This window comes from Hippopotamus amphibius, chromosome X (genome assembly GCF_030028045.1).
Source record: "Hippopotamus amphibius kiboko isolate mHipAmp2 chromosome X, mHipAmp2.hap2, whole genome shotgun sequence".
NCBI classification, from domain to species: Eukaryota; Metazoa; Chordata; class Mammalia; order Artiodactyla; family Hippopotamidae; genus Hippopotamus; species Hippopotamus amphibius.
Genome location: NC_080203.1, coordinates 104,410,184 through 104,425,594, shown reverse-complemented (window position 1 = coordinate 104,425,594; position 15,411 = coordinate 104,410,184). Strand labels below are relative to the sequence as shown.

Here is a 15,411-nt window from a genome sequence, read left to right as displayed (position 1 = left end):
TTGCTTTTAACCAATAAAAATTCAATAAGAGGAAAAATTAATAAATTGGACATCAAACTAAACTATTTTGATCCATAAAAGCCCATGAGAAGACGATAAAGTGGAAAGCTATAAATTGGGAGAAAGTGTTTGCAATCCACATATGTGACAATGGGTTAGTATCTAGAATATATAAAACATATTGAAAACTCACTAATAAAAATACAATTTTTAGAAAATGGGCAAAGAATACAAATAGGCATTTCACCAGAGAAATTATACTGATGGTTAATAAGCACATGAAAAGATGTTCAACATCATTAGTCTTTAGAGAAATGCAAAATAAAAACATGAGATTTCACTGCAAACCTATCAGAATGGCTAAAATAAAAAATAGTGACAACATCAAATGTTAGGAAGGATGTAGAGAAACTGGACCACTCATACGTTGCTGGTGGGAATGTAAAAGGGTACAGCCATTCTGGAAAACTGGTTGTTTCTTATCAAAGTAAACATGCAATTACCCTACCATCCAACAATTATACTCATGGGAATTTAGCCCAGAAAAGTAAAAATTTATGTCACACAAAAATATGTGTATGAATGTTCATAACAGATTTGTTTGTACTAGCCAAAATCTGAAAACAACCTAGATGCCCTTCAAAGGGTGAATGGTTAAACAAACAGTGTTATATCTATACCACCAAGTAGTATTCAGCAATAGAAAGGAATAAAGCACTGATAAGTATAATTCAATTGAATATCCAGGCAATTATTCTGAGTGAAAAAGCCAATCCCCCAAATTTATGTACTGTATGACTCCATTCATAGAATATTTTCAACGTGACAAAATTATAGAAATGGAGAATAGTGGTATTCAGGGTTAGGGTAGGCAGGGAGGTAGGGATGTCTATAAAAGGTCAACCAAAGGGATCCTTGTGGTAATGAAACTTCTGTATCTTCACTATTTCAGTGTAAGTATTTTGGATTTTGTATTGCATTATAGCTTTACAAGATGTTACCATGGGAGATAACTGGGTAAAGGGTACTTTTATTTCTTACAACTGCATGTTTATAATTATCTCAAATATTTTATAGTGGATAAGGATTATATCATATTATAATAAGAGAATAATCAGAAGGATAATGATATACACTGTGTTTGGTTTCTATAATATTTACTTTTTAAACGATAAAATATGCATCATTTGTGATTGTTAATCAGAGCTAAATAAGCATTTAGAAAAGAGACATGTATGGTTTTTTCCTTATGAGAGATAATTGCTATGTCTCATGTTGATTTTAGTTAACATGTATCATGTAATTTGGCAATGAATAATAAAAATATTATTTGCAGAAATAGTATGTTTTTTCAAATTAAATGTTGCTACTTGTGAATTGGAAAATGTTTTCAAGAACTCAGTGTTTAGAGGCATTTAATGTGTGCTACTGCCTGACATAAAACATGCCCAGGTCTCCAGGTAATTGTCATGAATGTTTATTAAATTATGTTGGCAGCTGAGCATAATTTCATGTTTTTTGTAAAATTTCCATTCCTATTATGTCAAATGACCAATTTTCCACACAAATGAGCTCAGGTTCCAATCAGACAGATTTGTAATTACGATTTTTAGCATAAAGCAGGTAGATTTCTAAGCTAGTCAGTAAAGCTACTGCTTTTATTGTAAAACAAAACGCTGTAGCTTTTGTTATGCAAAGATGCCTGGATGCCTGCCCTTTAGAAAAATCTCTATAACCTGAAATTTAGACCTACTTCTACCACTAAAATATTTCTATGAAGAGAATGAAAATCAAACTTATTAAAATACTTTATAAGGTCTGGGCTTGTAAAATGGAACCTAAGGCGCACAGGACCATTTCTCTTTTCTGTCATTTTATACAAGTTTCTTAGCTTCAGAAATACAGATAAATATTGTAACAAAGAGGACTAATATCTTCTTAGGATTTATAGAATTGGGGGTTTTTACAACAGGTAGAGTAGTTGATGGATGTACAGATGGATAGATAGAAAGGAAGATAGAGAAATAAGTAAATTGTGAGTGAATGGTGAACTTTTTTGATGAGTGAAATTTCCTACAGTGAAATGAAACCTGATGACTGCTACTGGCATTCAGCATTTCCTCCCCTTGTCTCATCTGATATTCTTTCTTCCTGTTTCAATTAAGAATATAGAGTCAAATCAGAGTCTAACTGTCTGGTTCTTCCATTACATCGACCAGCCTAATTTTATTTTCATCCATGTGCCTTGCCTCTCCTCCCATTACACTGGAAAAGCTCTCTGTTCTTACAGCCAGCCCTCTACTTGCTCACTGAATCCCACGCCTGCTCAACTATGTGGAGCTCTCCAGCTCTTCCCTCTGTCTTCTCCGTAATAATTCTTGTAGGATTATGCCCATCAACATAACACGCATGCAATTATATCTCTTAACATTAAAAGACATGCCTCTCTTTACCCCTTATCCTGCCAAGTACCATCCCATTTCTCTGATCCCTCTTTATGGCAAAACAACTTGAAAGGTTGTCTATACTTGTGGCCCTCATTTCTTATACCATTATCTTCTTTTTTTTAATTGAGGTATAGTTGATTTACAATGTTGTGTTAGTTTCAGGAGTACAACAAAGTGATTCAGATATGAATATATATATATATTTTCATTTATATATATATTCTTTTTCAGATAATTTTCACTTATAGATTATTGCAAAGGCTAATCTTGCTTTATTTCCCCATCAGTCTACAGATGATTCTGCTCTTTTGAAGTTTATCAGTAACATAATATTGCCAGACCTCATCATCTATGTGCATCCTCATCTTGCTCAACCCATGAACTCTACTTGACACAGTTGATCTCTCACCATTTTGGATGTCTACAAGGCTTCTCAGATTTCCTTAGCTGCTCTGCTCAAGTGGCACCTAACAGAAAGGCCTTCCTGGACCACCCTATAATAATATCCACATCACTCTCTAACTCTTTATTGTTTTACTTAACAACACCATACATATAATACATTTTATTTATCGTTTGACTTCTCACCCCCCAACACATTCTGGAATACATGACCCAGAAAAGCAAGGAATTTATTTTCTTCACTATTTTATCCCCTATTACAATGCATGGCACAGAGCATTTTCTGAATGAATAAGTGAAAGAATAAGATAGTGTAGAATCAATGTATAATGTGCAAAATGGGATTATCTGGATGGAACTGAAGTAGTACCTTTGCCATAGCAAAATCTTGATATGCTTATTATATCCCTTTATATACATATACATATACACATATATATGTGCTTCCTTTTTCATATGAGGAAAATCTCACTTGGAAATTTAAATAATTTTCCCAGTTTCCCCAAAATAATGAATATCACAGCATAGATTTAAACTTGTAAATCTCAAATGCTTTACATTATATCATAGAGTATTCCTGCAGGTGAAGAGAGAGATTTTATACACACACACACACATACAGCTTAGCAGTGCAGAGAACAAGGAAGACATAGTAATTGATCAATCAGGGATATTATTTTAATTGAAATTAAAATTAGTTATTTTCCAAGAAAATATTCAATCTCCTGACATTAATTTTTAAAACTTTAGTTATCTTTTCTATTTATAAGGAAAAATGTTATCAGAGAATATTATGACTGAAGGCACGTTAAAATATTCTAATACTCATGTAAACTGCAAAACCCATCTCTCTGTCACCGCTGTCAGTGGTTATTCAGCATGTGCTTGAAGGCCTTCAATAACAGAAAACTCTGTCCTTTACTGTGTCTCTGGTCAAAAGGCTCTGATAGTGGATTTTTCACTCATTTTAAGTCAGCAATGAAATGTTTACATTGGAATCAGTTTTTTCTTTAAGTCTTATTTTGTTTTTTGTTTTTCTTTTTTTTGCTAATGTATTCTTAGATTTTTTAAAAAAACAAACATAAAACTTTAACTTACAAGTGTTTAGTTCATGGTGTAAAACTTACCTTAGCAATCATATTTGTGTTGAGTAACCCCCAAAATCTGTTTGAAAAACATTGTATGTCTCAAACTGAACATTTTTCCTAAGAAGCCTGGATTTGTATCTATTCCCCAATGACCTATATGAGTAAATGTCACCTTCTACTTAGTGCTCACTTTTTGTACACTAGTCCTTTTAATGGTGTCTTCTTTGGACAAGTTATTTCTTAAATCTCCGACATTAGCTAGCTACATGAAAAATAGAGGTGAAGCAGCAACAGTCTGTAATCTTTCATGAAGGAAATTCCATGCCTGAAATGCCCTTCTTGCTCTTCAGTAGATGCCCCCATTCAATACATGTACCTCAGTCAAAGAGGTACCGGTAGGAAGGAAGTAATGCTTCGTCCCTAGCTATTCCATGATCATAGCAGCCAAATGGCAATGAGTCAAATTTCTCTATCTGACCTATGTTTTGAGAGCCTGTAATTAGAAATTCTCTAAGCAAGTTCAGTGGCATCTCATGCCTCAGCCTCTGAGATAACATAGAAGGAAAGATAATTTCACGTATTAGTTTGCTAGGGCTGCAGTAACAAAATACCGGTCTGGGTGGATTAAACAAAATAATTTTTTCACAGTTCTGAAGGCTGGAAGTTCAAAATCAAGGGACCAGGATATTTGATTTCTTCTGAGGTATCTCTACATGGCTTGTAGATGACTGCCTTCTCATGGTGCCCTCACATAGCCTTTCTGTTGTGTGAGAGCATCCTTGGTGTGTGTCTATGTGTCAAGTTTTCCCTTTTTTATAAGGACATCAGTCAGACTGGATTAGAGCCCACCCTACCAGTCTTATTTTAACTTAACCACCTCTTTAAAGGCCCCATCTTCAAATACAGTCACATTTGAGATACTTCAACAGTTAGGACTTCAACATATGAGAGGTGGGAGGGGGACATAATTCAGCCTATAATACCTCTGAAGAACCAATGAAAGGACTCGTCTCCAAACTACCATGTTAATAATTCTATTTTTTAGTATAATTTAAAGGTTATTAAATCATTTATTGAAAATATAAAGTATTCAAGTAGAAAGTACACATTTCACGTGTGAAAGTGGTTGATGAAAAGTCATGTTCTTGATGACTTGATGTTTTAAAAATAAAAACTTGCATTCTTATTTAAAATAAACCACTATAACAGCAACATGGAGGGACCTAGAGATTCTCATACTAAGTGAAGTAAATCAGACAAAGACAAATATTATGTGATATCGCTTATGTGTGGAATCTAAAAAAAGTAGTACAAATGAACCTATTTACAAAACAGAAGGAGACTCACAGACATAGAAAACAAACTTATGGTTACCAAAGAGGAAGATGGGGGAAGGATAAATTGGTAGCAGGGTATTATTAGATGCACACTACCATATAGTAAATAGATAAACAACAAGGTCCTACTGTATAGCATAGGGAACTATATTCAATATCTTATAAAAAACTAATGGAATAGAACAAAAAAAAAGAATATAGGTATATATATATATATATACATATATATGTCTAACTGAATCACTTTTCTATACACCTGATACTAACACAATATTGTAAATCAACTATACTTCAATTTAAAAAACCAAATAGACATTTGACAAAAGTATTAAATTATTAATTAATTAAAATAAACCACTATAACAAAAATAATAGAATCACTTAGGGTACTAGTATATTTAAGTATCTCTTTGATTTCCTGGCATGGGCTATTTCTAATTCCATGCTAAATATTAAAAATTATGCTGTTGGGAGTAGTAGTGTAATACCACTAAAGTGATTAGAAATTAATCTCCCAAGATGAAATACTTTCATCACTAAAATGAGGATTATGTTCACTTTATGCTCTTGAGAAGATTTTCTTTTAAGAAGGCAAGTAACCTCATAACCATTAAAACATTGTACAATTTCTATACTTCAAATTGGAGATCAGTGCATAAATATTTCTATTATCTTTAATCAAAAGAGCAGCCAAAGTAGCAGTATTAAAATACACTGAATAAAATTTGAATGCTAAGTGCAACTAGGCCATAGCAGACTTCAAAAGCAAAGCAACAGTAATAATAATATGATTGCTACTCTTTTTTAATATTTCTCAGATGCTAAACATGATGTATTATCAGGATTTCAAAAATTCTATAAATAATGTATACTTCTCTCATAAAATATGTAAGTACATAACATTAATTATGTAAAATAAAATGTGCATATTTCCCCCCAGATGCTTATTAGGATTTTGAACCTCCAGAATGGTAACTGTAATAGAAAAAAGTAAATATATCTGTAGTTAGTTTGTGTAGTTACTATATGGAACTGGAGTAAAACGGGAAAAGATAAGCTTAGAAAATGTTTTGAGTTTAGAATATGTTTTGATTATTTAACCTAATGGATGTAGTAATCATCATACTAGCTAGATTTCCTAGTCAGAAGATATAAACAACTGATGTGGTTTCTCCCAGCTTCCTGCTAAACACATATGAAGATGCTGAAATGAGCCTCTAGCAACACTGAAAACTAAGACAGGCTGAAAACCTATTCCAAGAACCTAGAAGCACCTAATATAATGCTCAAATAAAAAAAATAAAGGCCATATCCTTACTCTTGAATAGATCATGAATGGACAATAATGTCAGTTATCCCTAAAGTATAAATGTAGGGTGATCCCATTAAAAGTACTGTTTGCCAGGCCATCCCCTTCTTGAAGCTAACTGTTTATTCCAAATTTAGAAAAATTCTTTTGAAAAATGAGCTGGAGGAGGAGGCGCAGTTAGTCCTAGTAGGAAATAAAGCATCTATAATTAAAACAATGTGGTACTTACATATGAAGAGAAATCTAGGGACTCCAGAAAAAGACCAAAGTAGATATGGAAATACCATGTAGGTGGCATTTCAAATCATTGAGCTTTTAAATAAGTGGTTTTTGGATAACTAGTCTCATATAGAAAATCAACAACATTGGATACATTCTTCATTCCGTACATATGAACAGATTACAAATGGATTGAATATTTAACTATAAGGATGAAAACAGATATTAGAAGAAAATATGGGTAAGATTCTTTATAAGATAGAAGTGAGGACGGCTTTCCTGTCTCTATTCAAAGTATTACAAAGGACAGTGGCAAAACCACAGGAAATGTAAATTATTTGTGAGACACAAAATGAATTTCGTAAATTCTCAAGGTTCTTTTCAATGCTAAGTTTCAGTGATTTCTTGGAAGTTTATTAACACCACAGTGATTCTTGCTATTTAAGCACGTAATAATAGTAAAAGAAATGTATGGTGAAATCAATAGGGACTGTAGTTCTGTTTGTAGACTGGTAAAAAGTTACAGGCACAAATAGCCTACTGGATTTTTAATTAATGAGCTTATTTGTTATAGCATTATCTTTCATTTCAAATGTTATAAGAAAGCATGATGTTAGCAATGAAGTAAGTACCCATTTGTATCTTTGTCTTGACCCTGTACACCATCTAAATGTCTGGGTTTATTTTTAGTCATAATATAATTTATTTTTAGTGGTAATATACTTTTGTAAGGGTAAATGATCATTTCTAAACTTTTCCTCGGGGATGCAATGTATGGTTTATTTGACTCAGTTCTGCTATTTTTATCATATTCCACCTCTTTATCCTATCCTATTCTGGCTCTTGCTGTTTTTATTTATTTGAATGCAATGTTTCACTGAAAATACAGAACTCATAAAGACAAAGTTGAAGTTAGAAATTTTTCAGATATCGTAGTAAATATTGCAGTCTTTCATTGGGACTTTGGGCAAGTCGTGTAACCAAATTGTCTCAATATCTCCATCTCTAAAGTGAGAAACGTAATAGCATTTATTTGTGGTGATTTTCTGAGAATGAAATGAGATATTGTGTGAAAAATACTTAGCACAGACCTTGGCATATAGTCAATAGTGAATAAATATTAACTAGTAATCATATTAATTATGAGTTATTGTTAAGTATGATAATACAGCTTAGAAATTTTTCATTTTCTGAAGGAATAGAATTTGAAATTTGAAAATGTATAAGAATTTTGAGTTGGGATATTTTGCAGAGGGGCCATTTTCTGTTTTCTTTCTTGATGTTCTTAATAGTTTAGTACAGTATTCTCATCTGGGACAAAATGGCTTTGAATATCATCGATCTTATAACAAAGAACTTAAAAAAAAACAACAGTCACTAATCCCTCATTTTCTTGTAAAGAAAGTGTGGCTCCTCAAAATAAAGGAAGACACCGATCACTTGGAAATCTTCACTGTTATAAACGGCCAGAAGCTCACTACTCTTCCAGCCTCTCAATACTTTTCCAATAGGTGGAGGGGTTGTTTCTAAGTGTGGTGTCATGACCATCTGCTTCTGGAGCTTATGAGCTGCTACTTAAATATGCAGCTTTGAGGCCCCAGCCCAGACTGAACAAATCAGAATCTCTATAGCTGGGGCTTAGCAAACTCCATGTCTAACAAGTTTTTCGCAGGCAGTACTTATACAAAGCAAAGGTTGAAATATTCGAATCTCCTGGAACACAAGAAAATGCTGTCAGTTTTTCTGTCTTCCGATTTTTACACCCTGAAGTTGATGCCTCTTTCTTTCACAAATAAGCTTTGGCTTCCTTCATGAATCAGTTAAAGAAATGAACAGTTTACTGGTAGCAATTCTGGGGCTCCAAGCAGAAACCTGGAGCTGTTATGGTCGCGAAAAAAATACGCAGAGAAATTAAAGCATCAGAAATTGCTGTACTTTGTCTTGTGCAAAATGTGGTAAGACTTGAAAAGATTCATGCGTTTTATGGTGCTTTTCTCACTCTGAGAAACTCAAGCCATCACTATCAACATTTCTTCAATTCTTCCAGCCTCTTCAGGAGAACCTTCTTGGCTCAGGATAAAATGTGTTTTTTAAAGAATTGATTACATTTGAGGAAAATTAGTGAAGCCAGTGAAGTGTACTTAGAATTTAACATAATGTGTTTTTTTTGTTCAGGAGTGATTTTGAAAAATTTAGGTGATCAGTAAGGAGAGGTTACTTTCTGTTGTTAAAATTATTATATTCTAAAAATGTTTACCACATTAAAACTTATTTTGTGTTTTTTTTAATAGGAATTGCATTGCCTCCTAAAGGGACTATAGATATCCGGGTGTTATTTATGCCCCAGGTTATGAAATTACAAAAAACAATGGTCGTTGTTCAAATGAAGAAGGCAAGCGGAAAAAAGTGGCTTATTGACAATTTTAACGAATTGCACCCAGAGGTGAAAAGGTAACATTTAAATAGCACATTGAAGGAACATGATTTCATTTTCAGTGGCATTGATGTGATTGGTTTCTTTTATATGTTATGCAATGTAAAGTTCATGAGGTTATGTTCTGTGAAGTGTTGAAATTTATACGGTCAGAGGAGGAAAATATGTTTGTTATATGGGGATTATATATATCATTGCTGATTTGAAGGTCAGAATGAGGAACAAGTATCGTATCGGTGAATCACCATCAGATACATGCAAAGGGACTCCTTTTTGAGTCTGTATCCAGAGAACAACCTGAAACAGCTAGTCTGGGCAAAGTATAGGATTTCTGATGCTGGCATTCACCAAGTGATGGCCCTGTGCCAGGTATATGATGTCCTAATGAAATACTGCCACGACTAGGGTGTGCTGTGTCATTGCCAGAATGCAGGTTACTTGTCCCCTCTGTGCTTAGCTGAAATTTAAGCAGACTCTGGTAATGATGCACAATTTAAATGTTTTCTCTGCTTTTATAATTTAATTAAACAAAGGTCTAGAACCCTTAATTAAAAAGAAATTCTTACTTTGTCCTATGTGTGTGTATTTCTTCTTCACATTCAAAAATATCGTTCCCATGGGCTCATTAGTGTCCATTCTGCCATGCTTTTCACCACTCTTGCGGTCAAGACTGCTGATGTGATCTGGGTAAAATGAAAATGAGGAGGCCCTTGTTCAAAAAGTATTAAGAATTTCAAGACATTAAACAAACACGAGCAATTCCAAGTGTGGAGTTACTGTGCTGCTGCATAGGTCACATGCCCATGAAGCTGGTCCTGCCTGTCGTGTCTTATGTTCCATTTTTAATAACAAAAGCCTGTTTCAACAACAGTCAGGACCATTTTCTAGTATTGTTGTCCTCCTGATAGTATATGATGGATTTAGAATAATTTTACAACTGCCCTTTTTCTTTTAACTAGAAGCCTTCAAAAGTAAATTCCTTGTAACTTTCTGAAGTCCTATACTTAATGGCATTTTTTGTTTTGTGCTTTGCCTATCCAGTTTAGAATATAACCCATAGAAACTGTATTACCTCTGATTAATCACAGTTTAGTCACATCAGTAAATACCAATCCAGTCGTCCCCCAGTATCCATGGGGTATTGATTCCAGGACCCCCGCAGATACCAAAATCCATGGTTGCTCAAGTGCGTTATATAAAATGGCATAGTATTTGCATATAACCTATCCACATCCTCCCATATACTTTAAATCACCTCTACATTACTTATAATACCTAATATAATGTAAATGCTCTGTAAATAGAAGTTTTGCATTTTGGGACTTTCTGGAATTTCTTTGTTTTTAATATTTTCAATTCACAGTTGATTGAATCTGTGGATTCAGAACCCACAGATATGGAAGGCCACCTGCTGTACCAACCTTTGAATGTAGAGAAAAATGTTTTTCAATTTTAACTTTCACCTCACAATGGTTACATTACATTTTTCTTTGTGATAATTTACCAGGGTTTGGTTTGAAATGTTTATAAAATCAACATTTGCAGAAAAAGTTTTATATTCCATACTTAGTTTCTCTCTGCCAAAGTTTAATTTCACAAGCTTTACTAAAATGCCATTAGGTTACTAAAAAGTATGTTATTTTATGTTAATATTGAAAGCACATGCTTTTGTTCACTCTTAATAATTTAATTTCTATTTAGAGCTTTGGAACTAGAGAGTGAACAAATACCAGAAATACGCTGGATATACCCTATTATTGGACTCCCACAGGCACCACATCCTAAATGCCCGCAAGGTAGGTATATGTTAGAGTCAGAGAATACCAGGGTTTTAAGGGATCTTAGAGGCCCTCTAATCCCATCTCTTCTATTTCTTTTTTTAAGCTCTTTATTGGAGTATAATTGCTTTACACTGTTGTACCAATTTCTGCTGTACAACAAAGTGAATCAGCTGTATTTATACATATATCTCCATACCCCCTCCCTCCTGAGCAACTCCTTCCCACCCTCCCTATCCCACTCCTCTAAGTCATCACCAGTCATTGAGTTGATCTCCCTGTGCTCTGTAGCAGCTTCCCACTAGCTATCTATTTTACATTTGGTAGTGTGTATATGTCAAAGCTACTCTCTCACTTCGTCCCAGCTTCCCCTTTGCCCCCCACCCCATGTCCTCAAGTCCGTTCTCTACATCTGCATCTTTATTCTTGCCTTGCCACTGGGTTCATCAGTACCATTTTTTTTAGATTCCATATATATGCGTTAGCATATGGTAATTGTTTTTCTCTTTCTGGCTTACTTCACTCTATATGATAGACTCTAGGTCCATCCACCTCAGTATAAATAACTCAATTTCATTCTTTTTTATGGATGAGTAATACAGACAAGTAAGAAAATCCAGGTCCAGAGAAAGCAGATTGTAATGTGACCCAGCCCTATTGGTGGGAATGCTAGGACTGAATCTGGTCTCCTAACAATAAGTCCAACGGTCTTTCCACAAAACCGTACCATTTCCTGTTGTTCTTCTTGTTGGGGAAACCTACAATTCAACTCAGATTGAAATAACATTAAATTCAGACCCCTTTATTTCACATTCTTTGATGCGCTCAGAGCCCTGTGCTAGATCTGTAAGATTCCTGGGTACTTGAGTTGTTGGATCACATTTAATCACCATATGCCAGCTTCTGTGTAACTCATGGGGACAATGATTCCTCTATTAGTTGTCCCACATACAAAACTTTTATGATGTTCTCCAAAAACCAGTCAGAATGTACTAGAGCTTTTAGGGAGGTTTGCTTTGCCACCACACATGCAATGTAAAATCCCTACTCTTAAAATGTCTTTCTTTTTCTCAATAACCCGTTTTTTTCTCCACATACTCCAGGCTTCTCTCAAGTTTCAGTATGTTCTCTTTCCTCAACACACTTCTCACTTCTTCTGCATATTTTGATTTTCCCATTTTCTTTTCAGTGTTAGCATAAGAATCACAATTCCTTTTAGATAACTATAGGGTGAAATTTAGTATCCCAACCTTTTACCAGGCTCTAGGCATAGTTCTTCATAACTAAGAATCATTGAATTGCAAAGAAAAGGGATATCTATTTTTGATCTCCACCTCGAGCAACACAGATAAGCTGAAAGAAGTCTTAAAATTTTGAATTTTTCTTCTCCCTCCAATTCCAATCTTTGCTAGTGAAAAAGAGCTAGTCTTTACTGACATAAATTATATCACCACACTTAGAAAATAGTAAGTTTTGCTTGTGAATAACAGCATTTCCCCAAATACACTGGTTATAAAGGAAGGCCGAGATTATATATTTCCTTATGTAGTTTTAAGTGGAGCGAAAATCTACATACCTAGCAGTATCTTTGACAAGAAATGTCATATATCTTTACTTGAAGTATTTTTACTCTTTAGTTAAAAAATTATCAACACGTAAATATTTCAGATATACTAAATTATCTTCAGAATGCTTCACAAACATGTCAAAATGTTTTTTTATTTCCTTCTAGATACTTTCCATAGAGCTGAACAGTTTAAAATTTATAGTAGTCTTCTGATCAAAGTGATGTAACACAGCCTAGACATTACTCTGTTGGAATTCTAACAACAGTGTTGCTCATGTCTACCCCAGACACTGTTTGTTTTCTCCCAGGTTAAAGATTTAAAGCAGATTTTTTAAAGTCTAAAATAAAGCCTATGCGAAAATAAAAACATAAATTTCTTTCACAGTTTTCTTCAAAGAAGGTTAAATATGCTCCAGAAACATAGAAATTTTTTGCTAAGTCACTTCTCTTGGTAATGATTAGATTTTTAAAGTAAATGTGAGTTCTATAAATAACCTGTGTTACTTTAGCACAAGCAAGTAGTAACATCTGTGTTCTGAACAGATTGTGTACTAGTTATTAAATCATTTTACCAAAAGTCTAAAACCTCTTCTAGTAATTCATTTTCTCTACAAATGCCCTTGAGAAACAAATGGGTATGATTTTATAAATAAATATTATTTACTTTCTGTACAGTCCATTTTTCATTCTTAGGAACACATCAGAAATAATTCATTGCTTTCCTTGCTCAACTGTGTCACCATCAACGTTTGTTGCTTTTTTTCCCTATGTATCTATAACCCAGGTTATACTCAACCCAGGGTACTTTTGTTGCTCTGTGAGCCACCTTTTCTCTTTGTGCATTCTTATCTGCTCCTGTCCATTGGGGTAGATAATTGGAAAAGGGCTGTACTCCCTATCACAGTGTAAAGACAATGGAATGTAAATCCATTGTGATTTAGTAATCCCAGCATTGCTAGGGCAATAATTTCCTAAGGACTTATAGGACGAGACCAGTGACATGATACTAATTGTAGCTTTGATCACACTAATTTCCAATTTTATGCTTTAAGACTGAAGCTAATTATAACCAGAAAAGCTTGTACATTTTCCTCAACCATTTCAACCCACTTAATTTACATCTAACTTTGTACCCTTGCTGTACATTTCACATACTTAATTCTAAACCCAAAATGTTCAATATCAACCTATACATTTAATAATTAAAAATAAATTCATTTAAAATATTTCTTTGCTATAAATGTGGTATGTATTATGAAAACATAAATCTGGGGGCATTATCCAATTTTGCAGTTCAGATGAACATTTTATCAATATTATTGATGCCATGAAAGCATAGTGTAATACATTTCAAAAGTTTTTTTAATATTATGACTCTCTTTTTATCGCATATTCAATTTATGTCCTATGTGCATCTGAACTGATAAAAATATAACATTTAATCTATTTTGGAGAAATAATATTCTTAAATATGGACTCTAGTATACATGGCCCCATAATATTATAGAGCTAATGCCAATGTATTAATATTCCTTTATGTAATTAGTAGTTGATATAGACATAATATTTTGGTTTCTCACAAGATCATTAACAACTTCTTCTACACTTTATATAAGAAAATGTTGGAATTTTATATATAGAGGGAAATATATAAAGTTGCATATTAATTTAGTGTTTAATGCTATACAGTAAATTAATATGTAATAACATTTTAATATTAACTTTAAATAATTCATTGCTATTTTATTTTTAACTGCTAAATAGTGTATTTTGTAAATTTAAATGCAATTCACAAATGGAAATCAAAATATTTTACTTAAATAATTTAAGTGAATTTTAAGGTGCATGTAAATAAACTAATATTTTTACTTTAGGAGATATTTTAATAAGAAATATTTTAAAAGTATTATGACAAAATAAATATTACAGATTTGAACATATCTGCTGTAGTATTTTATATAAGTAAAGTTTGATATTTACCACAATGAGTATACACATAGCTGAAAAATCTAGTCCCGGAGTTACACTTCTACATCCTAATGTAATCTTCTATACTTTGGTGTGTATCTTCTAGATTTATCTCTTGTCATGCTATTTTTACATATTAATATTCATGTTGCTTCCAAAATGTCAACGTATGTAGATACTGAATGAGTGTATGTGTGTTAATACCAGTGCAATGACATGTCAAAGTATGCCAAAGGAACTTTTATTTTTCATAACATAATTCATTTTTTCTATCTCAAGAATGATCATGTATCCCAATAGTCAAATTAACTGAAAGTATTTCTCTCCTGTAGTTGTCATAAAATGTCAGTCCAGGAAGCGGGTAGAAGAAGAGGTGGAAGTCACATTGGATGGAGATTTTTTTGGACAAAATCCTATCGTAGATCTGACAGACGTTGTAGTGATTCCAAAAAGAAGATCATATAATTCTTATGAAGATGTCGAAGGTAAGAGAACTGCAGTCATGGGTATAAACATTTATAATAAATAAAAACTCAGTTTTCCTTAAATTTCAGGTTGCTGATTACTCAGTTACATGAAAATCCATGGCCGTTTATTTTTCACCTACAATATCATTAAAATAGTGCCTGAGTGTTCAGTTATGTTTGCTCTCTTCACATAGTAGTTTTCTCCAAAATGACAATAATAATGGTTATTAATGGATTTATAAAAATATTTTGTGCTTTTGTCATCAGTGAGGAAAGAAAAACTTGTAGTAACTGTAATTTCCATTTCCCTTCAACATTAATTTCTTCCTTTACTCTCTTTTTCTGATTTAAGGAATATGATTGAAGCCATGACTTCAGGTTTAAATTTGGAAGCA

The 15,411-nt window shown here is 33.2% G+C and overlaps 1 protein-coding gene across 1 annotated transcript in view; it reads left to right on the top strand.

Annotated features, from left to right (window-relative positions):
- CFAP47 (cilia and flagella associated protein 47) overlaps window positions 1-15,411 on the top strand; it is a 474,307-nt gene that overhangs the window by 408,779 nt on the left and 50,117 nt on the right. Inside the window, exons 59-61 of the mRNA XM_057717674.1 lie at window positions 9,094-9,253; window positions 10,938-11,032; window positions 14,882-15,034. Of these exons, the coding sequence (XP_057573657.1) occupies window positions 9,094-9,253; window positions 10,938-11,032; window positions 14,882-15,034 (408 nt within the window). The remainder of the gene's footprint in view (window positions 1-9,093; window positions 9,254-10,937; window positions 11,033-14,881; window positions 15,035-15,411) is intronic.